General features: G+C 42.5%; 1 protein-coding gene across 1 annotated transcript in view; it reads left to right on the top strand.

The window, feature by feature from the left end:
* Nucleotides 1–241: 241 nt before the first annotated feature.
* camk1a (calcium/calmodulin-dependent protein kinase Ia) overlaps nucleotides 242–27,249 on the top strand; it is a 67,620-nt gene continuing 40,612 nt past the window's right edge. Inside the window, exons 1-2 of the mRNA XM_014132325.3 lie at nucleotides 242–522; nucleotides 8,105–8,234. Coding sequence (XP_013987800.1) covers nucleotides 8,143–8,234 — 92 coding nt within the window. The 5' untranslated portion in view covers nucleotides 242–522; nucleotides 8,105–8,142. The remainder of the gene's footprint in view (nucleotides 523–8,104; nucleotides 8,235–27,249) is intronic.

Below are 27,249 nucleotides of genomic sequence, written 5' to 3'. Positions count from 1 at the left end.
CCAATTTGCTCAGCACAAAGCAATACACATCAATAGTGATGAAAACCTTGTTTCAGTTATATTTCTTCAATATAAACATGATTTATTCCACCCCTGATTATTATTTATATAAAAAAAAACGAATAGTGATTTTATTGATAAATGTGATCTGGCAAATATTAACCACGTATGCTGTCTATATTGCTTGTAATTGATATAAGTCAACATATAAGTATTACGTATTTTTTACGTAAATTGTTATGGCCGTATTGTTTTAAAAACCCAATAATGCTGTGGGTCCATCAGACCCGCGAACATTGGGTGGATAACAGAAACATGTACACCACACAATGGTTAAGTCAGTCCAGTAGACTACTTTTTAGCTGTGGTTGATTTAAGGCTATTTGATTTCCTGAGCTGTGAAGCCAATACCCTTCTTTGACGTCAGGCGCGAGACCAGCACCCTCAACTGATATAGCGCTGCGCATAGAGCCAAACAGCCCATTAAGAGGGAGAAGGGATTCTTGAGCTTTACGCATTCAGGTAAGATTTGCATTGTATTTGGACGCAAAAGAAAACATAGGCTAACCACATTTTACACATAGCGGGGTTTTTTTGGTCCTCGGTTAGGATATAATGTCGCAGTAGACTATTCTATAGCCTGTCTATCCAACTGGCGCATGTTCGATTTTGCATAGGCAATGTCTTCTACGTACTACCTTAGAGCATCTTTGGATATGAATTGTAGGCTATCTATGACTATAGCCGTTTTATACTCTCGCTGGACTATAGCCTACCCTTGAACATTCAGAATGTTTATGTACACCCATACACCTTGTATTTTGATTCCAACAATCGCCTATTGATGTGCGCTATACTTGTAGGCTACCTGTGTTTGACAGATTAGTCTATATGATAATATATTACATTGGTTAACCCGTCTGCCATTGTAGGCCTACGGTTGTCATTGATAGCCTAATCGTGCCTATGAAAACCAGCCAGTTTCTCACATAATTGACAGTGAAGTAAGTACTTGGCTGCGTTTACACAGGCAGTCCAATTCTGATCTTTGTTTCACTAATTTACATCAGATCTTTCATATCAGCTATTTTTCAGAGCTTTTTACATTAGATCTTTTCACATTAGATTTTCTTCAGAGCTGATCGGATTGGTCAAAAGACCAATTAGTGAAAAAAAGGGCAGAATTGGTCTGCCTGTGTAAATGCAGCCCTATTCTATTATTTTCTATATCAGATCTATTTTTTCTTACATTTCAAGTCTTGTCATAGCCTGTTGGAAATCGAATAAAGCTTGAAGAACTGAAGCTATGGAACAAGATATCGCATATTTCCTGTGTTATTGGTGATATTCTGCTGTAGCCTATTCAGCCTATGGCTTTCCTTACTCTTTGAGAGATGCAATACTATACTACTATTCATGTATAGAGCAATAATGTCCTGGACTGCCACGCTTTTCCATGTGACTACTGCACTGTGCTACACACTAGGACTTTGCCAACAGGGTAATGGTCATCATCAGTTCTCAATAGGTTGGCATGAAAGACAGTTGTGGAGAGGTTACAGGTGTACAACAGATGTTAGGGTCCAGAAAAATCTCCCTAAACAAGTATGTTTGACTGTTGCCTTATTCAACTACTTTTCATCTCATTACAACCTACAGACAAAGTATGTGAAATTAATAAAAAATTGTACTGCTAAATCTCCTAGTTATGCACTTCACTAAATGAAACATCCATCCTAATTATGGTGGATGGGACTACTTGAGCCTACTGCCTGCCAATGTCTCCTGCACTTAAAAAAAAAATATTTCATCCATCAGATTCCAGTGTTGACTCTTGGATGTTGAACAATATTATCTGAAGATAAGTAAAATTGTTGAAATTGTTGCATGTTGTGTTTTATATTTTTGTTCAGTGCATATACGGTGCATTCAAAGTATTCAGACCCCTTGACTGTTACTTTACAGCCTTATTCTAAAATGTAGGAATGTCTTTTTTCCTCATCAATCTACACACAATTCCCCATAATGACAAAGCAAAAAGTAAACATTTTTTTTTTTGCAAAGGTATTAAAAATAAAATACATATCTCATTTACATAAGTATTGAGACCCTTTGGCAGCAATTACAGCCTTGAGTCTTCTTAGGTATGACACTACAAGCGTGACACACCTGTATTTGGGGAGTTTCTCCCATTCTTCTCTGCAGATCCTCTCAAGCTCTGTCAGGTTGGATGGGGAGCTTCGCTCCACATCTATTTTAAGGTTTCTCCAGAGATGAGATCGGGTTCAAGTGCGGGCTCTGGCTGTGTCACTCAAGGACATTCAGAGACTTGTCCCGAAGCCACTCCTGCTTTGTCTTGGCTGTGTGCTTAGGGTTGTTTGCCCCAGTCTGAGGTCCTTGACGCTCTGGAGCAGGTTTTCATCAAGGATCTCTATACTTTTTTCCGTTCATCTTTCCCTCGATCCTGACTAGTCTCCCAGTCCCTGCCGCTGAAAAACATCCCCACAGCATGATGCTGCCACCACCATGCTTCACCGTAGGGATGGTGCCAGGTTTCCTACAGACGTGACGCTTGGCATTCAGGTTTCATCAGACCAGAGAATCTTGTTTCTCATGGTCTGAGTCCTTCAGGTGCCATTTAGAAAACTCCAAGCGGGCTGTCATGTGCCTTTTACTGAGGAGTGCCTTCCGTCTGGCCACCTTACCATAAAGGCCTGATTGGTGGAGTGCTGCAGAGATGGTTGTCCTTCTGGAAGATTCCCCCATCTCCACAGAGGAGCTCTGTCAGAGTGACCATCAGGTTCTTGGTCACCTCCCTGACCAAGGCCCTTCTCCCCTGATTGCTCAGTTTGGCCAGCTCTAGGAAGAGTCTTGGTGGTTCCAAACTTCTTCCATTGAAAAATGATGGAGGCCGCTTTGTTCTTGGGGACCTTCAATGCTGCAGAAATGTTTGCTACCCTTCCCAAGATCTGTGCCTCGACACAATCCTGTCATGGAGCTCTGCGGCTAATTCCTTCGACCTCATGGCTTGGTTTTTACTCTAACATGCACTGTCAACTGTGGGACCTTATATAGACAGGTCTGTGCCTTTACAAATCATGTACAATCAATTGAATTTACCACAGGTGGACTCCAATCAAGTTGAAGAAACATCTCAAGGATAATCAATGGAAACAGGATGCACCTGAGCTCAATTTCGAGTCTCAAAGCAAAGGTTCTGAATACTTATATAAATAAGGTATTTCTGTTTTTAATTCCTGGTATATTTGCTAAAATGTCTAAAAACCTGATTTCACATTGTCATTATGGGCTATTGTACATAGATTGAGGAGGACCATTTTTTTATTTAATCAATTTTAGAATTAGGCTGTAACGTAACAAAATGTGGAAAAAGGGAAGGGGTGTGAATACTTTCCGAATGACTTATGAATATATTATTTCTACCAGTCAAATGTTTTAGAACACCTACTCATTCAAGGGTTTTTCTCTATTTGTAGTATTTTCTACATTGTAGAATAATAGTGAAGACATCAACAAGTATGAAATAACACATATGGAATCATGTAGTAACCAAAAAAGTGTTAAACAATATACACACACACTACATGACAAAGTATGTGAATGCCTGCTCATCGAACATCTCATTCCAAAATCATGGGCAATAATATGGAGTTGGTCCCACTGCTATAATAGGTTCCACTCTTCTGGGAAGGCTTTCCACCAGATGCAGGAGCTTGCTTCCATTAGTGCATTAGTGAGTTTGTGCCCTGATGTTTAGGCCTGGCTCGCATTCGGTATTCCAATTCATCCCAAAGGTGTTCGATGGGGTTGAGGTCAGGGCTCTGTGCAGGCCAGTCAAGATTTTCCACACCTATCTCGACAAACCATTTCTGTTTGGACCTCGCTTTGTGCATGGGGTCATTGTCATGCTGAAACAGGTAAGGGCCTTCCCCAAACTGTTGCCACAAAGTTGGGACCACAGAATTTTCTAGAATATCGGTGTATGCTGTAGTGTTAATATTTCCCTTAACTGGAACTAAGGGGCCTCGTCTGAACCATGAAAAACAACCTCAGACATTATTCCTCCTCCACCAAACTTTACAGTTTGGACTATGCGTTGGGGCATATAGCGTTCTCCTGGCATCCGCCAAACCCAGATTTGTCCGTCGGACTGCCAGATGGTGAAGGATGATTCATCACTCCACAGAACGCGTTTCCACTGCTCCAGAGTCCAATGGTGGCGAGCTTTACACCACTCCAGCCAACACTTGGCAATGCGCATAGTGATCTTAAGCTTGTGTGTGTGCGGCTGCTCGGCCATGGAAACCCATTTCTTGAAGCTCCCGACAAACAGTTATATTGCTGACGTTGCTTCCAGAGGCAGTTTGGAACTCTATATTTTCGCAACCTAGGACATACGATTTTGACTACCTGTTTATGAAATCCCTGATATATATACTGAACAAAAATATAAAAATATGTTCCATTTGCAGGAAAAGCATATTTCTCAAAAATGTTGTGCACAAATTTGTCTACATCCCTGTTAGTTAGCATTTATCCTTTGCCACAATAATCCATCCACTTAGCAGGTGTGGCATATCAAGATGCTGATTAAACAGCATGATTGTTACACAGGTGCACCTTGTGCGGGGGACAATAAAAGGCTACTAAAATGTGCAGTTTTGTCACACAACACATTTACATTTAAGTCATTTAGCAGACGCTCTTATCCAGAGCGACTTACAAATTGGTGCATTCACCTTATGATATCCAGTGGAACAACCACTTTACAATAGTGCATCTAAATCTTTTAAGGGGGGGGGGGGGGGTTAGAAGGATTACTTTATCCTATCCTAGGTATTCCTTAAAGAGGTGGGGTTTCAGGTGTCTCCGGAAGGTGGTGATTGACTCCGCTGTCCTGGCGTCGTGAGGGAGCTTGTTCCACCATTGGGGTGCCAGAGCAGCGAACAGTTTTGACTGGGCTGAGCGGGAACTGTGCTTCCTCAGAGGTAGGGGGGCCAGCAGGCCAGAGGTGGATGAACGCAGTGCCCTTGTTTGGGTGTAGGGCCTGATCAGAGCCTGAAGGTATGGAGGTGCCGTTCCCTTCACAGCCCCGTAGGCAATCACCATGGTCTTGTAGCGGATGCGAGCTTCAACTGGAAGCCAGTGGAGAGAGCGGGGTGACGTGAGAGAACTTGGGAAAGTTGAACACCAGACGGGCTGCGGCGTTCTGGATGAGTTGTAGGGGTTTAATGGCACAGGCAGGGAGCCCAGCCAACAGCGAGTTGCAGTAATCCAGACGGGAGATGACAAGTGCCTGGATTAGGACCTGCGCCGCTTCCTGTGTGAGGCAGGGTCGTACTCTACGAATGTTGTAGAGCATGAACCTACAGGATCGGGTCACCGCCTTGATGTTAGTGGAGAACGACAGGGTGTTGTCCAGGATCACGCCAAGGTTCTTAGCACTCTGGGAGGAGGACACAAGGGAGTTGTCAACCGTGATGGCGAGATCATGGAACGGGCAGTCCTTCCCCGGGAGGAAGAGCAGCTCCCTCTTGCCGAGGTTCAGCTTGAGGTGGTGATCCGTCATCCACACTGATATGTCTGACAGACATGCAGAGATGCGATTCGCCGCCTGGTTATCAGAAGGGGGAAAGGAGAAGATTAATTGTGTGTCGTCTGCATAGCAATGATAGGAGAGACCATGTGAGGATATGACAGAGCCAAGTGACTTGGTGTATAGCGAGAATAGGAGAGGGCCTAGAACAGAGCCCTGGGGGACACCAGTGGTGAGAGCGCATGGTGCGGAGACAGATTCTCGCCACGCCACCTGGTAGGAGCGACCTGTCAGGTAGGACGCAATCCAAGCGTGGGCCGCGCCGGAGATGCCCAACTCGGAGAGGGTGGAGAGGAGGATCTGATGGTTCACAGTATCAAAGGCAGCAGATAGGTCTAGAAGGATGAGAGCAGAGGAGAGAGAGTTAGCTTTAGCAGTGCGGAGAGCCTCCGTGACACAGAGAAGAGCAGTCTCAGTTGAATGCCCAGTCTTGAAACCTGACTGATTAGGATCAAGAAGGTCATTCTGAGAGAGATAGCAAGAGAGCTGGCCAAGGACGGCACGTTCAAGAGTTTTGGAGAGAAAGGAAAGAAGGGATACTGGTCTGTAGTTGTTGACATCGGAGGGATCGAGTGTAGGTTTTTTCAGAAGGGGTGCAACTCTCGCTCTCTTGAAGACGGAAGGGACGTAGCCAGCGGTCAAGGATGAGTTGATGAGCGAGGTGAGGAAGGGGAGAAGGTCTCCGGAAATGGTCTGGAGAAGAGAGGAGGGGATAGGGTCAAGTGGGCAGGTTGTTGGGCGGCCGGCCGTCACAAGACGTGAGATTTCATCTGGAGAGAGAGGGGAGAAAGAGGTCAAAGCACAGGGTAGGGCAGTGTGAGCAGGACCAGCGGTGTCGTTTGACTTAGCAAACGAAGATCGGATATCGTCAACCTTCTTTTCAAAATGGTTGACGAAGTCATCCGCAGAGAGGGAGGAGGGGGGGGAGGAGGATTCAGGAGGGAGGAGAAGGTAGCAAAGAGCTTCCTAGGGTTAGAGGCAGATGCTTGGAATTTAGAGTGGTAGAAAGTGGCTTTAGCAGCAGAGACAGAAGAGGAGAATGTAGAGAGGAGGGAGTGAACGGATGCCAGGTCCGCAGGGAGGCGAGTTTTCCTCCATTTCCGCTCAACACAATGCCACAGATGTCTGAAGTTTTGAGGGAAGATGCAATTTGCATGCAGACTGCAGGAATGTCCACCAGAGGTGTTGCCAGAGAATTCAATGTTAATTTCTCTACCATATTCTACCATACTCTACTATACCAATTTCTCTACCAATGTCATTTTAGAGAATTTGGCAGTACGTCCAACCGGCCTCACTACCGCAGACCACTTGTAAGCACGCCAGCCCAGGAGCTCCTCATCCGGCTTCTTCAGCTGCGGGATCGTCTGAGACCAGTCACCATGAAAGCTGATGAATCTGAGGAGTATTTGTCTGTAATAAAGCCCTTTTGTATGGAAAAACAAATTCTGATTGGCTGGGCCTGGCTCCAAAGTGGGTGGGCCCATGGGTGGGCCCACCGGCTGCGCCCCTGCCCAGTCATGTGAAATTCATAGATTAGGGCCTAATGAATTTATTTCAATTGATTGATTTTCCTTATATGAACTGTAACTCAGTTAAATCTTCAAAAATGTTGCAGGGGCGGCAGGTAGCCTAATGGTTAGAGTGTTGGGCCAGTAACCGAAAGGTTGTTAGATCGAATCCCCGAACTGACAAGGTAAAAATCTGTCGTTCTGCTCCTGAACAAAGTAGTTAACCCACTGTTTCTAGGCCGTCATTGTAAATAAAAATTTGTTCTTAACTGACTAGTAAAATAAACATGATCTTGCATTTATATTTTTGTTCCATATAATATACTGTTTACAGAAACTATAACCACATATCTCGCTCTCTTTCCTTCTCTTAGCCTTGTGGTAAATACACAATCTCAAGTGGTGATCACTCTTTACTCTGGTAATTTATGGATTGAAATGTCCTCTGAGTTGTAATGAATTACATATTAAAGGGAGACGGCATTGGAAAGTGCTTTAAATCTCCAATATTGATCCATACATCTGGTTTAGCACCATGTCTGCTTCCCAAATGGCACCCTATTCCTTATTTATTTGTGTGTGTGTGTGTGTGTTGTGTGTGTCTTTTCCAGTGAGCAGGTTTTTCTGGCTAATTTTGAATTTGATTAGGATCCCCATTAGCTGACGCCATGCATAACATCGGCAAATCTTCCTGGGGTCCAACACAGTACTAAATAGACATTACAAACAATTACAATTTACATTAAGACATTAACAAGTAGACATTGCAGACAATTAAAATACCTGACCGGTAATGTATTTAACATTCAGTGAATGCTCTCTGGGATTAGTATCTGTCCAGTCATATAGTTGATTGCATTAGATGTTCTTTCGTTTTTTCTTGAAGGTGGATTTACTTTTTGCCTGAGAAATGTGAGCTAGTAAATGGTGATGCTAAGCTTTCTGCCTGACTGTCCACCACTTTATCCCTCCACAGTTCTCCCTTGGCCGATCGGATTGACAGTTTAGGATAGGATGCCCCTTGGAGATCTAGAGGACGGGAATGGATGGAAAAAGAAGACGTCAGACATCAAAGAAAACTACGACTTCAAAGAAATTCTGGGAACGTAAGTGTTCTGACACCACTGTTACAGTAATAGCTACAGTGGGGTCCGGAATGATTGGATCCCTTGATAAAGATGAGAAAAAAATGACTGTGTATAAAACAATTATACAAATACTGAGATATATTGTATGCTAAAGAAATGGGAAAATGTATACTAATACAATTGCTCAGAGAAATAGATTTTGTTTAAGAAGTAATACAAAAAATCCCCCCAAAATAGGCATCAAAATTAGTAGAGAATGACATTGAGCCTTTTCCTATGAAACTGGAGAACACATTGGGAGGGATCTTAGACCATTCCTCCATACAGAATCTTTCCAGATCCTTGATATCCTTCGTCTGCCCTCTTCAATTCAAACCACTGGTTTTCAATGGGGTTCATGTCCGGAGACTGAGATGGCTATTGCTAAATGTTGATTTTGTGGTCAATTAACACATTTCTTTGTGGATGTGCGCTTGGGTTGTTGTCTTGCTGGAAGATTCACTTGCAGCCAAGTTTCAGCCTGCCAGCAAAGGCAACCAGGTTTTTGGCTAAAATGTCCTGGTGCTTAGTGATGTTCATGATGCCGTTGCGTCCCAGGACCAATGGCCTTTCGAAAGAACAATTCATATGCAGAAAATACCTCATACCTACTGTAAAATATGGTGGTGGATCTTTCATGTTAAGGGGATATATTGCTTCCACTGGTCCTGGGGCCCTTGTTAAGGTCAACCGATTCATGAACTTTACCAAGTACCAGGACATTTTAGCCAAAAACCTGGTTGCAAGTGAATCTCCCTGCAAGAAAATAACCCCAAGCACACATCAAGTCCATAAGCACAGACTAAGGATATCAATAGGGCCCTATTAAATCAGTGTTATTTTTTGCCTGATTCCATTATCTCTGTTTTAGTTTTTCCAGGTTTCTGTTTTTCAATCTCAAAATCATACTTTTTTAATAGGAAAAACAAAAAAAGTGGATGTTATAAGCCCACAACAATGCTTAAACCACACCAGAAGACCACTTTTGGGGTCTGGGAAAAATCTGACATTTAGAATTTTGGGTGTATTTACCCTAGTTCAACTGCACATCAGCAAGGGACCGTTGTTTGGTTAGCAATGTTTCTGTAGCACTCATGTGATTGCAGAGTTGCAAAACAAAAGACTGGATTGATGCAAATAATCATTATATCATTCTGCCATTTAGGCATAGGCTACTTTGTAGTTAACATTTTAGGTTTTTGGGAAAGCCTTTCCATCTACCAGAAGAAGGTTGCCATTACATTAGCCTTATCACTAACAGCTACACAAAGTGATAGACAAATGCGTGCGTGCGCACGCAGTGTCAGAGGAAGGCCCAAAAAATTGTCAAAGACTCCAGTCACCCAAGTCATAGACGGTTCTCTCTGCTACCACACGGCAAGCGGTACCGGAGTGCCAAGTCTAGGACCAAAAGGCTCCTTAACAGCTTCTAACCCCAAGCAATAAGACTGCTGAACATTTAAATCAAATGGCCAGCCGGACTATTTGTAAATGTTAACTCTGTTAACATTAACTCTGTTTTCTTAAAACTGCATTGTTGGTTAAGGGCTTGTAAGCAAGCATTTGTATTTGGCGCAGGTGACATGAAATTGTATTAGATTATTTGATTCCTGTGACTTTGCCTCTTCAGAAAGTTGAAGTAAAATACGAATCACTGAGGCTTTTTATGCATGTTTTATGTTAACCTTGGGCAGATTAATGCATTTAGTAGATTTTTCTACAAAGTAAAAAAAAGAAAGTATATTGTTGAATTACATTTAATGTCTAGATTCCTGGATTCCGTCCGCATTCTCCGCAACGCAGATTTTATAGGGCCCTAATTATCTAGGATCTGGAAAGAATCTCCAATCTCATAAAACATTTTAGAAAACAGCTCTGTGTCGTTATCCTCGCAAGGGGAGGGTGCTTGAAAACAACGGATCAAACATTCTTACCCCTACCTTTTTTATATTTTTGTATTACTTGTTAAACAAAATCTCTTTTTCTGAGGAATTGTATTAATATAAAATAACAATTGTTCATTTTCCGTAGTTTTTTGCTTATCTTTATAAAGGGGTCCAATAATTCCGGACCCCACTGTATATAACTCTCAATGCTGGGAGAGAGATGTGCAAGAAGAAGTATATTATGTTTAGCGTTCCAGAGAGATTAGTGTTCTTGGCCATCATTGTATTTATTTATAGTGTCTCAGTGAGAACAGAGCATAGAGCAGCCAGGCCAAATGGCCCAGTAACAGCAGCTCATGAGAGGAGCAAAGAGGGGAAAATGAAAAAAGGAGCCAATGAAAACAGGGTGAGAAGAATACATTTTATTTAACCAGGAAACACCCTTGAGGTTTGAATCTTCTTTTTGCAAGGTTGACATGGATGTAATTCGCGGTAATAACACACACTTGGATGTGATTATGGGGCCAACATTTTTCAACATCTTTGGCCTTTTTCTGTAGTACGGCATCAAGCTGCCATGGATCCATTATGCGTTTACTTGGATGTTCTGAGAAGGAGAACCATAGCGATCCTATAATGAAGAACTCCCTTATGTCTTTAAGTAGTTACATTTGGAATTTGTACTTAAAAATGTATCCTTGTTTGCCTTCCCACAGTGCGTGTGTGTACCTTAGCATGGCTCTCCTTGGGGTAGAATGCAATGTACTCTATCCTTCGGGTATAGTGGGTAGATATAAGGCTACGTTGGCAGATTTCCCCCCCCCCCCCTTCGGATATTGTCATTATAAGGATGCCTGACTGGTCTATCAGATGCTAAAGGCAAGATGGTCTGACTGCTGCATTACGGTCACTGTCTTATGCAGTCTTATTTAGACCATTGCTCTTCTGTCAGTGTGTTTGATCAGACAGAGGAAACATTCTTATGCTTTGTTTAATTTTTAAATTTCACATTCAAAAAACATTTTTCAGTAGACATTGTAATGGTCCAAACTTTGAAGCACATATGAAGCCTAGGATCATCATATTAGGTTTCGGTCAGTTCACACAAGTAGAGAATATAGAGAATAGGGTGGCATTTGGGACTCAACCACTGTTGGATGGATAAAGAGGTGGTCCCTTACAGTATATCAGACCTGGTGTAGCCAAATGGGGAAAGCTAAAGTAAGTAGAGAGACAAGTCAGTCATATACAGTTCCAGTATTACACCATATTTATCCCAATGTTGCATCAACGTGAGAGAAGCAGATCACCGCTTCAGTGAACAACATGAACAACAATCTTTATCCAGATATTTCAACCTTAAAGTTGTTAATTCTCTTTTTTTCCCAATGACATTGGATAGAGAATTCAATACAGTAAATGTGGAGTCAGACAGAATATTGAGATATTATAAAAAGTCTTACATAAGCAGGATTTAAGGAGTGAATAACCAGGAGGGTAGCATCAACTTGTTCCTATGAAAACCTCGTAACCAATCTTCCCTCCCTGTTGTCAGTGTTCCCAGTGAGACCTGGCAGAGAGCAAAATATAATCCCACTGTGTGTGTTGACGGAAAGCTCCTTACGCTCCCAGAGAGATTACTGAATTCAGTTTATCCAGGAATTCAGGGTATGGAGTTAATTAATTTATTTGGAAATATTGTATTTAGGTCTTATGGTTAATCCTGACATTCCTCATGTGTTAGGGCCCGGATGCGGCTTTAGTACAAACTGTCTTGTCCTTGTGGACATGTGGGGTTGATAACATCTGGATCCATGAAACAAGTTATCATTCAGTTGATGTTGTTTTTATTTGATTTTTGAAATACAGTATGTCACTATGTACAGTGTCTTTGGAAAGTATTCAGACCCCTTGATTTTTTTACACATTTTGTTATGTTACAGCCTTATTCTAAAATGGATGAATTTTTTTTTTCTTCTTCCCCATAATGACAAAGCGAAAACAGGTTTTAGAAATTTTTGCAAATATATATAAAAAATTGAAATAATACCTTATTTACATAAGTATTCAGACCCTTTACTATGAGAATTGAAATGGAGCTCAGGTGGATCCTGTTTCCATTGATCATCCTTGAGATGTTTCTACATTTTGATTGGAGTCCACCTGTGGTAAATTACATTTATTGGACATGATTTGGAAAGGCACACAGCTGTCTATATAAGGTCCCACAGTTGACAGTGCATGTCAGAGCAAAAACCAAGCCATGAGGTCGAAGGAATTGTCTGTAGAGCTCTGAGACAGGATTGTGTCGAGGCACAGATCTGGGGAAGGGTAACACATTTCTGCAGCATTTAAGGTCCTGAAGAACACAGTGGCATCATTCTTAAATGGAAGAAGTTTGGAACCACCAAGACTCTTCTTAGAGCTGGCCACCTGGCCAAACTGAGCAATTGGGGGAAGATAGGCCTTGGTCAGAGAGGCAAGAACCCGATGGTCACTGACAAAGCTCTAGAGTTCCTCTGTGGAGATGCCTGTGCCATTAAACCACTACAACTCATCCAGAACGCCGCAGCCCGTCTGGTGTTCAACCTTACCAAGTTCTCTCACGTCACCCCGCTCCTCCGCACACTCCATTGGCTTCCAGTTGAAGCTCGCATCTGCTACAAGACCATGGTGCTTGCCTACGGAGCTGTGAGGGGAACGGCACCATCAGTCCCTACACCCAAAGAAGGGCACTGCGTTCATCCACCTCTGGCCTGCTCGCCTCCCTACCTCTGCAGAAGCACAGTTCCCACTCAGCCCAGTCAAAACTGTTCGCTGCTCTGGCACCCCAATGGTGGAACAAGCTCCCTCATGACACCAGGACAGCGGAGTCAATCACCACCTTCCGGAGACACCTGAAACCCCACCTCTTTAAGGAATACCTGGGATAGGATACAGTAATCCTTCTAAACCCCCCCCCCCCCAAAAAAAAGAAATATAGATGTACTATTGTAAAGTGGTTGTTCCACTGGATATCATAAGGTGAATGCACCAATTTGTAAGTCGCTCTGGATAAGAGCATCTGCTAAATGACGTAAATGTAATGATGTAAATGAGATGGGAGAACCTTCCAGAAGGACAACCATCTCTGTAGCACTCCACCAATCAGGCCTTTATGGTAAAATGGCACATGACAGCCCGATTGGAGTTTGCCAAAAGGCACCTAAAGACTCTCAGACCATGAGAAACAAGATTCTCTGGTCTGATGAAACCAAGATTGAACTCTTTGGCCTGAATGCCAAGCGGCACGTCTGGAGGAAACCTGGCACCATCTCCACCGTGAAGCATGGTGGTGGCAGCATCATGCTGTGGGTATGTTTTTCAGTGGCAGGGACTGGGAGCCTAGTCAGGATCGAGTCAAAGATTAGCGGAGCAAAGAACAGAGAGAGATCCTTGATGAAAACCTGCTCCAGAGCACTTCCAACTGGACAACGACTCTCACAACCAAGGGGTCTGAATACTTTCCGAATGCACTGTAAGTAGCATGGAATTATGCCTGATCAGATCTGATGACTGATCATCTAAGTTCCTTTGTTGAACATTGTGAAAAAATGTATTATATCTATGTATACTGCTCCAAGTCAATCACACTTCTGTGAAATCAAACTGTCCACTTAGGAAGCAACACTGATTGACAATACATTTCACATGCTGTTGTGCAAATGGAATAGACAACAGGTGGAAATTATAGGCAATAAGCAAGACACCCCCAATAAAGGAGTGGTTCTGCAGGTGGAGACCACAGACCACTTCTCAGTTCCTATGCTTCCTGGCTGATGTTTTGGTCACTTTTGAATGCTGGCGGTGCTTTCACTCTAGTGGTAGCATGAGACGGAGTCTACAACCCACACAAGTGGATCAGGTAGTGCAGCTCATCCAGGATGGCACATCAATGCGAGCTGAGGCAAGAAGGTTTGCTGTGTCTGTCAGCGTAGTGTCCAGAGCATGGAGGCGCTACCAGGAGACAGGCCAGTACATCAGGAGACGTGGAGACGTGGAGGAGGCCGTAGGAGGGCAACAACCCAGCAGCAGGACCGCTACCTCCACCTTTGTGCAAGGAGGAGCAGGAGGAGCACTGCCAGAGCCCTGCAAAATGACCTCCAGCAGGCCACAAATGTGCATGTGCACAAACGGTCAGAAACAGACTCCATGAGGGTGGTATGAGGGCCCGACGTCCACAGGTGGGGGTTGTGCTTACAGCCCAACACCGTGCAGGACGTTTGGCATTTGCCAGAAAACACCAAGATTGGCAAATTCGCCACTGGTGCCCTGTGCTCTTCACAGATGAAAGCAGGTTCACACTGAGCACGTGACAGACGTGACAGAGTCTGGAGACGCCGTGGAGAACGTTCTGCTGCCTGCAACATCCTCCAGCATGACCGGTTTGGCGGTGGGTCAGTCATGGTGTGGGGCGGCATTTCTTTGGGGGGCCGCACAGCCCTCCATGTGCTCGCCAGAGGTAGCCTGAATGCCATTAGGTACCGAGATGAGATCCTCAGACCCCTTGTGAGAACATATGCTGGTGCGGTTGGCCCTGGGTTCCTCCTAATGCAAGACAATGCTAGACCTCATGTGGCTGGAGTGTGTCAGCAGTTCCTGCAAGAGGAAGGCATTGATGCTATGGACTGGCCCGCCCGTTCCCCAGACCTGAATCCAATTGAGCACATCTGGGACATCATGTCTCACTCCATCCACCAATGCCACGTTGCACCACAGACTGTCCAGGAGTTGGCGGATGCTTTAGTCCAGGTCTGGGAGGAGATCCCTCAGGAGACCATCCGCCACCTCATCAGGAGCATGCCCAGGCGTTGTAGGGAGGTCATACAGGCACGTGGAGGCCACACACACACACACGACTGAGCCTCATTTTGACTAGTTTTAAGGACATTACATCAAAGTTGGATCAGCCTGTAGTGTGGTTTTCCACTTTAATTTTGAGTGTGACTCCAAATCCAGACCTCCATGGGTTGATAAATTGGATTTCCATTGATTATTTTTGTGATTTTGTTGTCAGCACATTCAAGTATGTAAAGAAAAAAGTATTTAATAAGATTATTTCTTTCATTCAGATCTAGGATGTGTTGTTTAACTGTTCCCTTTATTTTTTTGAGCAGTGTATTTTGCTGGTCTTGAGTGGGACACAAATGTGTCAAAACAAGTTTCTGTGGAATGGATGGTGAGTTTAATGTAATGAATTGCTCTGTTTGAAACACACTCAAAAGACTGTGGGAGATGTGGTAGTGTTATGTCACTGGGACCAGACCAGAGCACCGTATTGACTCATAGTGTGTTAATAAGAAAAGGAGATACTTAGTCAGTTGTACAACTGAATGCCTTCTACTGAAATGTGTCTTGCACATTAAAACCAACCCCTCTGAATCAGAGAGGTGCCTTAATCAACATCCACGGGGAACAGTGGGTTAACTGCCTTGCTCAGAACGACAGATTTTTACCTTGTCAGATTGGGAATTCGATCCGGCAACCTTTTAGTTACTGGCCTAATACTCTAAACACTAGGCTACCATACCAAGGTACTAAGTGTTAGGAAGAATAGCATGTTACATTGTAAACTACTGTTTCTCTTAAAATCAAACTGCCCACATCACGTCATTTCAACATGGAAATATGGGTCATATTTGGTTGAGACGTTGTTCAATGAGATTTCAACCTTTTATTCACCCACTCAAAAAGACAGCCAGAAGTTTGTTGAATTCCCGATGTGTCATCACTGCTTTCAACCATCTAAAAGTACAACTGAATTCCGATGAAAAAAACCAGTCAGATTTTTGGTTTAGTTGTCATCTAAATGTGTTATCACTGCACTTTCAACCATTTAAAAAACACACCAAAGTTCAAATGGGAATACAATGTCAGATATTTTGTATTTATACAACAATTTAATGTGTAATCACTGTTTCATAAAATAGCACAACTAAATGACCGGGACTGAAGTTGAGATTAGATTAAAAGTACATAGTGCAAGATATCAATGATGTTCGAGATCCTACACAGATTATTATAGCAATTGTGAAGATCTCCACAGACCTACAGCCTTTGCATGCTATGTTGAACATGCACATTTTCTATGATTACATAGGAAGACATTTATAGTTACAGTAGGCTAACCTCAAAATGTGTCCATGGATGTGATGCTCATTTTACGATTGAATAAATACTGTTACATTCATTTGTAAGAGCCTTACATTTTTACTATATTACAAAAGTTGTTTGGTTGTCAACGCAACGATATATTACATTTTTTAAGGAGATGTATCTTTTGTGCCACTGACTTTAATTCCAGTTTGTCTACAAATTAATATTTTTTTTATGTTGGATTCACGTGTCTCTCAACCAACAATCTAATTTTAAGACTAAATCTAATCAAACTTTAATGTTTGATTTACTCCTATTCTTTACCTTAGATTTTTTTCTTGAGATGGAGATGTGAATCCAACATATCAATTCTAAATTTGTAGACAAAATAGGATTTAAAGCCAGACTAAGTCTGTGGCACAGATGGAACTATCCAAGCAGAAGATATATCTCCTTCAAATGTTGATATTTGGTTGCAGTGACAACCAAACAATTCAATCTCCAGTTTGTCTATAAAATAATATATTGACATGTTGGATTCACGTCTCCAGCTCAACCTGTAAGGACCAACGCTGGAGATGAGAAGCAGGTACGGGGAGTTGACATTTAATATGGAACAGACAGGCAACAAAACAGGACCAGCGTCAGCACACGGGTAAACAAGGACATATGACAAGTAATGCTGCAGTGGGGAACCAGACAGATATAGGGGAGGTAATGGCAGAGGTGATTGAGTCCAGGTGAGTCCAATAATCGCTGATGCGAGTGACGGGGAAAGGCAGGTGTGTGTACGGGTGGTGGCAGGAGTGCGTAATGCTGGGGAGCCTGGCGCCTCAGCGCGCCAGGGAGGAAGAGCGGGAGCAGGCGTGACACATCCAAAAAATCAAAGTTAAAGAATAAGACAATCTATTTAAACTTTAAATGCACTTTAAATAATATTTGATTTTGACCTATTATTTACCTTTGATTTTTGTTTGAGAAGAAGAGTTGAATCCAACATATTAATGATTAACTTGAAGATTACATTTGAAATCAACCAAAGCTTGAAACCCTAGGCATGTTTTGTCTATTTTTAGTTGAACCCTGGGTTGAATTGAAACAAAAGCTGTTTGATGACTTTGCAAATGCTATATAGGCCTAAATAGTATCATTGTTGATATAAGTGATAAAGTATGGTCACATGTAATATGCCCTTTTAAAATGGACCCTTTTGAATGACTTTGATAGCAACAGTGAATATATTTAGTTCTTAAGAGATCACTCAATAATCATTCTCACGATTGCCCATTGGTAGTAGTCAGTGACAAATATCAAAGCTAAGCTAAGCTGGGCTTGGTTAAATCCCTGGATGGGAGGCCAAATTAATAGCTGTAGATGGCTCAACTTTCCAGGAAGAAGTGCTGCCAGCCTGTATTTTTTTTTCTGATAGTGGATATAACATTGTTTCAAAGATACAAATTCAACATTTTATACAAGGTTTGTCTTTGTTGAAAATTGATTACAATGATGACATAATCCTGTGGTTGAAATTCACCCTCAAAACAACAGTTTGGATTACTTTTTTCAAATCCAATGTATTTTTCACATAGGTTCCACATCACAATACACTGACAAATTACATTGATTCAACCAGTTTGTGCCCAGTGGGTGTTCTCTGGGATTCACAGTGGGTTCTCTGGGATTCACAGTGAGTATGTTTACATGCACACTAATACTGCAATATTAAACTGATGACGACAGTAGGCTGAGTATGGAAATAAACAGAGTAAGGTGTTTACATGACTATCTTAAATCGGCGTACGGTCAAAATAGAAGTAAGCATACGCCGATTAAAACAACTGTTTTTTTTTATCTGCATTTCAGTGGTGTATATGATCTGTGTATATGCCAGCACCGGTAGCGCAAACCTCCCTCTTATGTGCGAAAGAAGTGGCTTCGGGAAAAACTTTAAGTATGCATCTTAGAAATAGTTATCAAACTTTATATGTCCAAACTTATAGTTAAAAAGGTTTAGCAAAAATAACATGGTCACTGTGGTAGAACTTAGAGCATTTATCAAAAGTCAGATCAGTAGCCTGTTTTTAAGATGTGTCCATGTAAATAGGATCATTATGGAAATTGTTCTTCTTGCTAAGAATGTAAACATTTTAGACAAACTATATTAATCTGACTATCCACAATAATTGTATTTTTGTGTGCATGTAACCGTGCTCAGTGTTTAGACTCCTCACCGCAGAATAATTTAGCATGTCAAATACTGTACACATTGGTCAAGCAAAGGGCAGCATTATATTATAGCCTTTCAGAGGGGCCTTCCAGGAGTTGTTAATTGTTCAAGTTTAGTGCACTTCATACATGGAGGTGAAACGCAGGTTGACGTTTATTGTCATGAGTCTTGCCCTGGAGGCATAACTGAGTGATTTCTGTTAGATGGGCCATCTGCAAAGTCAAAATTGGCTATATCTTAAAAATTCATGAAATGGTCTTAATTTTAGGTTAGGGTTATGCATTAGGGTATGCAGTGTGGTTAAGGTTCAGATTTGGTTTAAATTCTGATTTTATGACTTTGTGGTACAATACATTTTTGTCCCTCAGACAATTTTTGGGAACTCAGTGCGGTTTGCGTAATAAAAAAAAAAGAAGAAAAAAAAAGTGTGACTGCTCCAAAGCGACTCAGACCCCTCAGAGCCCACGACGCAAACCAAATTGAGACCATCTCAAGAGTTTGGTTAATTTGTGGTTTGGTTCCCTTTTTTAGTGCAATGTGAACACAAAGCTCTCCAGGTTCACTTATTATTTCCACACCAGGCACCATATGCTACTGCAGCACCGTTTCTCCTGCCATAGCCCCTTACATTAGTACCACAAACAAAGAATGAGCAGGTTGGCAGTACAATTTTCAATTAAAACATGATTTAATCTGCAATTCTTCTTCTGCCATTTATCCTGTTATCAGTCATTTTTACATGTAAATATTAGATTTTGATTATAATTAGTATGTCTTATTTTGTAACTAAATTCAAACTATTAGCTTCCAGTTCTCTTTGTATTTACACTGCACTTGCCTTTGAATGAGGACTCCTTTGCCAGTTCTCTTCACCTATTTTGTGGCCCGAGTCCTCTATGCATTCACATTGCTATGTTTAGAAAGGAACCAATATCTTTTTCCAACATTCACTAAATTCACTCTGGGTTTTTATGAAGTGCAGGGCAAGCCATGCCATCAGATGGTGTTATCAGACAGCTAAATATACCTACTTACATTTTGAAAACGAATAGATTGCGATTAGTTAAAAGATATACCGGTAATAATTATCAGAAGATAACATTAACATGTAAACATTAATTGGTAACATAAATAGCAGAAGAACACTAATTGAAAATTGTACACTGCCCTTTCAAGAGCTAGCGTTGATTTTGTGATTAGCGCTATACACGATCCTTGGGACATCCCTACCCTAAATCCTAACCGTAGCCATTTTAAATGTCAACTTCAATGGGTTAACGTAAGTTGAGACATCCCAAGAGTCCTGGGTAGCAAGGATTTTGTACCTAATGTTGTGATTCTCACCAAATATGTTGTCTTCTCACTATTTAAACCACACAATTGAATCAACAGCTTATGAAGCTTTCTTACCCAAACAAATAATCTGAACATTGTGTCAGTACAAAAAACTCCACACATATTTTGGAATTCCTGTGCATCCTTGACAATTGCTAATCAATATCCAAACAAAAAATTCACAAACCTGCACATCATTTTCTCTTTTGTGGGTACTAATGTGAGGGGGTATGGCAGGGGAAACGGTGTTGCAGTAGTCTAGTGTGTGTGGTGCGGGAATAATGACAAGTGAACCTGGACAGCTTGGTGTTCACATTGCCCTAAAAAAGGGAACCGGTCTGCAGAATTCAAGCAAACCGAACTCAGACCACCTTGAGATGGTATCCGTTCGGTTTGCTTCGGGGGCTCTTTTAAAAGGCGTCTGAGTTCCTTTGGAGTGTTCACATTGCACAACAAATAAATGAGGTCATATGTAAGTGAACCGCACTGAGTTCACCAGAATTGGCTGAAAGAAGACTATACTCAGAGGCCAGTTTATTAGGTAAATCCATCTAGTACTGAATCAGACCCCCCTTTGCCTCCAGAACAGCCTGAATTCTTCCGCACATGGAAACGTTGCTCAATTGGTATCAAGGGACCTAACGTGTGCTAGGAAAACATTCCCCACACCGTTACACCACTGTCACCAACCTGTACCGTTGACAATGGCAGGATGGGGCCATGCTGCTTACGGCAAATCCTGACTGTCATCAGCATGGCTCAACAGGAACCGGGATTCATCGAACCAGGCAACGTTTTTCCACTCCTCAATCGTCCAGTGTTGGTGATCGTGTGCCCACTGGAGCAGCTTCTTCTTGTTTTTAGCTGATAGGAGTGGAACCCAGTGTGGTCGTCTGCTGCAATAGCCCATCTGGGACAAGGACCAACAACTTGTGTTTTCCGAAATGCCGTTCTGCACACCACTGCTGTACTGCACCGTTATTTTTCTGTTTGTGGCCTGCCTGTTAGCTTACACAATTCTTCTGTTTTCGCCCACAGGACTGCCGCTGACTGGATGTTTTTTTGTTTGTCGCACCATTCTCGGTAAACCCATAGACACTGTAGTGTGTGAAAAGCCCAGAAGGCCGGCCGTTTCTGAGATACTGGAACCGTTGTGCCTGGCACCGATGATCATACCACGCTCAAAGTCGCTTAGGTCACTCGTTTTGCCCATTCTAACGTTCAATCGAACAGTAATTGAATGCCTGTCTGCCTACTTTATATAGCAAGCCACGGCCACGTGACTTATTGTCTGTAGGAGCTAACCATTTGTGAACTGGGCGGTGTACCTAAAACTGAGAACTCCAGCCAGCATTTGATGTGTTTGACTCATGTTTCCCTGTTTGTTTTGCTTTTAGCCAATCAGTAGTCAAGGCCTAATGGAAAGAAAGATCCCTGCATGTCTAACTGTTTTGCACTGCTCGGAGGTCATAGCGATCTGGTAGTCTTGACAACAGCGAGAGAGAGTTTTCTGCATGCAGTCAGTCACTATGGAGACAGAAGTTACTTTTTTTTGTTAGGCAGATGAATGTGTTGTAAGACACAGCAAGATCCCCTCTCCTGTTGACTCAAGCTCTCCTAACTGGGATCATCTGGAGGCTGGGGCTCATAGTCACCCCATGTTTCTCTTCTTCCCGAAGGCTGTAAATGAAGGGAGGCGAAGGGGGAGGAGAGGGATGCTAGCGGTCCGACTACTCCTCTGTTTGGCTTCATCCTGACTCCTGCACGGCCTTGCTTTATTGCTGTTCTTGTCATTTCTACATCTAAAATGAGTCTTTTATGAGATGCTTTTTTCACAACCATAATAACTGTCAATCATGAAAAGCATAAGTTGCAAAGTAATCACGCTTGCTATATTCATGACAGCTGTAAGAGACAAGTTGAAGAGCATTGTGGATATGAAATCTTCCCACTTTTCTAGTCTATCAATCTGTCTTTTTAGAATCGATTCTAGTCCATAGAGTAATGAAGAAATGACAGTACAAGATTATCAATTTCACAGCAGCACAGTAAGTCATAGGGGATAATAACGTATGGTTAGGAGTTGGGACAATCGTTCTCATACGCATGATGGACTAATCATCACTGTTGGAAAACACCCACTGCTATCTGATGAGTTTACATGAGGATTCAGGTCCAGAGGAGCCGTGACACAGTATGATTGTTAATGGAACAGTAGCGATAGGAAATATATTAGCATCGTTAGGCGCTGGTCTGGTACTAGTGGGTGATAAATGTTTGTTGTTGCTTTATGTTCACAACACGAGGCGAGAGGAATGGATTTGAAGAGTCAGGTTGAAATTATTGAGAGCAGTGACCATATGCCCACACGTGAACGCCGATGACTAGAAAAAGCTCAAACCAAGTTTATTCACCCCACTGAGTCATACAGCTGCCAAGACAACATACAAGCAACACAAACAAATCGTTATACTTTCCAACTAGGCAGAGTCACCTCCTTGCATGTCTAAGATTACCTAACACCAAAGAAGGATCGGTTGAAACACAGTAGGTTCCTCCCTCTTACTGGTATTGTCATGGCCCTGCTTAACTCTAGGACCCTCATAGGCGTGGAAGTGAGTATATGTGTGGGAGATGTTCTTCCAGCAGTATCTTCTCTCTTCAAACTGTTGACCTGATCTCGAGTTGAGTTCCACATTCCCCATGGCCCTGGTTCCACAGCAACTGGCTTGCCTTATCAAGAACTGAAACTAGACTGTCGACCTTTACCTCCATCCTTAGGAACATTCATATTCAACAATAATATTTGAACTTCCTGCACTTCCCCTTTTCTCACTTAGTCACTTTCCATATCACTCAGTAACTTTCCACACAGCAAGTACCTCTTTACCCTTCCTTGACCCCCAACATATGCATTTCTTACACATGTAAAGTAATCCAAGTTTTGGTATGGTAACATGAATAAGTATATTTCAAGCTAGAATCCAACAACGCTAATGCACACACCCACACACAAACCAATTAACACACTCACACATAGCCTATACAGAAAGTAAATATTGTTCTGGTGTAGGAAAATGATCTCTATGGATCCCATTCAGACGTAGGAAATGTATGCCTTCCCTACGCACTTCTCAGTAGTTGGTATTCAGACGTACCTTATGCAGGTGCCTAACAGAATTGGCAGGTGTGGTTCCCTTGCGCGTGCTGAATAAATAGAATTCAACCTCTCAAAACCCTTCCACTTGCTGGCCAACAGATTTTCTTGTGGAGTTCTCAGTCAATAGGATTTTCAATACATTTATCTAAAGCCATCCCTTAAATTTGAATTTTATTAACAGACTCACTAGAATATATGGAGAGCGGTTCAGATAAGGGTCCAATGAAAGAAAGCCATGTAAATACATGCATATTCATATTTTCAGCACCAATTAGTAGATTTTTAAATACTCTGTCCTATTTATGAATGACAAAAAAATTAACTGGTGTGGAGAGCCTTTACACACAAAATATATTGATGAATCAAAACTACATTGGTTTGATTCATCCTGAAAAGTTGCCATATTCAATTGTTCAAACCATGAAATATTGGAAGGAGAGAAAAGTGTCATCTGTGATGACAGCGGTCCAGTTGTCGTGAACCGTGTGCCGGGCTCCAAGTTCACACTACTACTTATGGTCTGCGTTCCATAATGATTCAAATAGGCTACATGTCCAAAATGATTGCACAACTTGCAATACGTTAGCTTAATATGATCCCCTGTTGCTAGCGATCCTCAGGAACAACCTCAGGAACAACCACACAAACAACCACACAAACCTGGCAGAGGAAAGAAAGATTAACTATGTAATAGAATGATGCAAAATGTAAGGAAACTAACACTAAAGTCACTGACATTTATAACAGATGGTGGCAACCGATAGTGTCTAATATTTAACATGATACAATAAAGTAAGAAGAAATACAGTGAAGTCTGGGCATATAATTAAAACATTATAGAAATTAAAAATCAACTCAGGTTTGGCGCTATACTGTAATTTGCGCATGGCTACAGAAGCCTATAGCTTGGGTCTCTAAATTTCGGCCTTGCAAGTTATAAGGCCAGCATTTCATAAACTTCACTGTGGAAAAGGTGATCTGTTGACATGCTTCAGTATTGCTGCTAAATGATTTATTTCACATTTGTGTCCAGTGAACCGAAGTTAAAAGTTGTCTGGATGTCCTTTGGGTGGTGGACCATTCTTGATACACACAGGAAACTGTTGAGTGTGAAAAACCCAGCAGCGTTTGGGGTTCTTGACACAAACCGCTGCGCCTGGCACCTACTACAATACCCCGTTCAAAGGCACTTAAATATTTTGTCTAGCCATTCACCCTCTGAATGGTACATACACAATCTGACTCAATTATCTCAAGACGAAAAAATCCTACTTTAACCTGTCTCGTCCCCTTCATCTACACTGATTGAAGTGGATTTAACAAGTGACATCAATAAGGGATTGTGGCTTTCACCTGGTCAGTCTGTCATGAAAAGAGCAGTTGTCCTTAATGTTTTATACACCCGGTGTATATTTACAATCCCCTTATCCAGACGACTTACTCATTTACCTAGCTCGTATCAATAGTTGTCAACAATCTGTAAACAACAGTGCATGGAGAATGGTGTTATTTCTATCTGAAAAAATAAAGTTCTTCCACTTGGAACCGACAGGTTGCTCGACCCGATTCATCGTTTCATCACACGTAAAGGTGGTGGAATGAGGGAATGTTGTCAAGGTTAAAATACGACGCATCTGTAAAAAGGGAATTACATTCCATTTACACACGCTTAATTCATGTCAGAATCCCCCGCTATTAGAGGGGGAAAAGCTAATACGGTGCGCATCAGGGGGGATATGTAGGGATGGGGGTGGTTGAGTTGGGGGGGGGGGGGGGGTTAATGTTTGGGTGAGGGTCATGGTTGAGGCAAGGGTGGGAGTTGGTTTTGGCTGCCTGGAGTGAAGCTCCTGAATCATGTGGAATCGATAGACAGCCATTAATCAGTCTGATGTTTTTCTCAATCGCGAGAACTTCTGATCTTGCCTTTGCACCTGACTATATATTTGACCACTTTTTGATAAACTTAATATAAAATGTCACCAGTAGATACACAATCTGGTACTTTTGTATACGTTTTAGCCAGTAGATCTGAAAGTAGTTCTCACAAGCCAAAAGTGGTCACTAAAAATTGCTTCACCACGTCACATACAGTATATGCACCACGTCATTGCTCTCTCGCTCTGCTGTGTGCATCTTGCTAGCTGTCACTGAAATGGTGAGGTGCTGAGTCGCATTGGCCAGAACACAAATTGCTAGGGGGCTGGCCCATGTGGAGGAAAATGGCACAGCACAGCTTCCAGAAAAACAGTCTTTCAAACTAGTGATTTCGTGGCTTACCACAGTCAAGTTGGCTGGATGTCCTTTGGGTAGTGGACCATTCTTGATACACACTGGAAACTGTTGAGCATGAAAAACCCAGCTGCGTTGGAGTTCTTAACACTCAAACCGGTGCGGCCTGGCACCTACTACCATACCACGTTCAAAGGCACTTAAATATATTTTTTTATCCATTCACTTTGAATGGCACACACACAATCCATGTCACAATTGTCTCAAGGCTTCAAAAACCCTTCTTTAACCCGTCTCCTCCCCTTCATCTACATTGATTTAAGTGGTTGAAGGTGACATCAATAAGCGATCATAACTTTCACCTCGTCAGTCTGTCATGGAAAGAGCATCCTAATGTTTTGTACACCCAGTGTATATTTGCCACCTCAGCAAGCATCCATCAATGGGAAAGAGATGTATTGGAGTGCCTTCTTTAAATACACCATGCAGTGTTGCAGGCTAGCATGCAGACAAACTCTAGGCACATGCTGGAGAGGCTGCAGCTAGCTACTGTATTCCGTGACCCAGGCTGCGTTCCAAATGGCACACTATTGGGTGCCAGTTGGGAATCCAGTCTTTCCTCCCTTAAAAAGGAAAGAATCTCCCACATAGAATGTTATTGTTTTTATGCATTTGTGAGCTATGTTCTATCGATTCCCTGGGTAATTTCATGTTGTTTTCATGTGTATCTGAGCTATTGCTGTTCAAGCATGCAGAAACTCAGCCGGTATGATGTGCCATTGTGATAAAGCTGCGCTCACTACACTGGAAGTTAATAGAAACTTTTAGATCGCAAAAACGTTAATCATACATGGCCGATGTCATAACGCGGGAGGTTGTCTTCTCTCGAATGAGCCATTAATCATATTTTTGTGATATTCCTACCTCGAGAAATGTTTTATATAACCAAGGCTCCACCACATTTATCCTATTTGTTTACCTCTTCAGCCCAGGGTGCATTGCATAGTGCCATTGCATTTACGTTGTGAATGTCAGACTCCACTCTGCAAGGCACGCCATAGCGCATTGGTCTAATCAGCACGCTTCAGCTTCGAGCTTCAAGAGTTCATGACCAGTGCTGGGCAATCATTTTGACACTTTGTATGAATGGAAACTGTTGGTGTAGCATACTGTTAACATTTAACCAATCCAAAAGGCAGATGCCTACTGCCTACCAAGGCAACTACCTTAGTAGGTAGCACTTTTCCAGTAGGTTACTGCCATTTGGGCCGAGATTCGAAGGCAGAATCACCTGATGAAACCAACAGCCTTGGTTTCTACTAGGCAGTAGGTATCTGCTTCCAAGATGACGTAGCAGGCAGATGTGTGTTTTGTCCCGTCCTGTCCCGTGTAAATATCGTTTGTCTTTTGTTATGTATATATTTTAATCTCACTTTACATTTACGGACTGAATATACTCTCCTGCGACCCGCCTCACCCAATGTTACGGATCTGCTATTTTTATACTTTAGAACCGGAACCCCCATCAGAAGCTAGTCAGATAACTAGCTACTAGTCAGCCACTGCTAGCGGTCTTCACTGTTACTCGGACACCAGCCAGCCTCAGCTCGGTCAATACACAGCGCGATATCAACCCAGAGCATATCGGACTGTTTTTTTCTCTACCACATCTCCGGATTCCTACCACAAGCTCTGAACCTTTATACTGGAGCATCGCAGCTAGCTAGCTGCAATCCGAATGGCTACTCCTGGCTAACGTCTCTGTCCCAAAGCAAGCATCAGTTAGCCTTGAGCTGGCCTCGAGCTTGGCCCATCTCCCAGCTGGCCGAGAGGTCCACCAGCTAATTTCTTACGCTACAATACCTCTTGCCAATTGGCCTGGACCCTTCACTGCCGACACGGAGCCCCGCCGATCCATCACGACTGGTCTGCCGACGTAATTGTCCGAGGTGGTCTCAACAGGCTCTTCCATTGCGACGTCACCGAAGGCCCATCTGCTAGCCCCGGCCTGCTAGCTGTCTG

The sequence above is a fragment of the Salmo salar genome, chromosome 12, assembly GCF_965601325.2.
Source record: "Salmo salar chromosome 12, fSalSal1, whole genome shotgun sequence".
NCBI classification, from domain to species: domain Eukaryota; kingdom Metazoa; phylum Chordata; class Actinopteri; order Salmoniformes; family Salmonidae; genus Salmo; species Salmo salar.
This window is presented reverse-complemented; position numbering and strand designations above follow the sequence as displayed.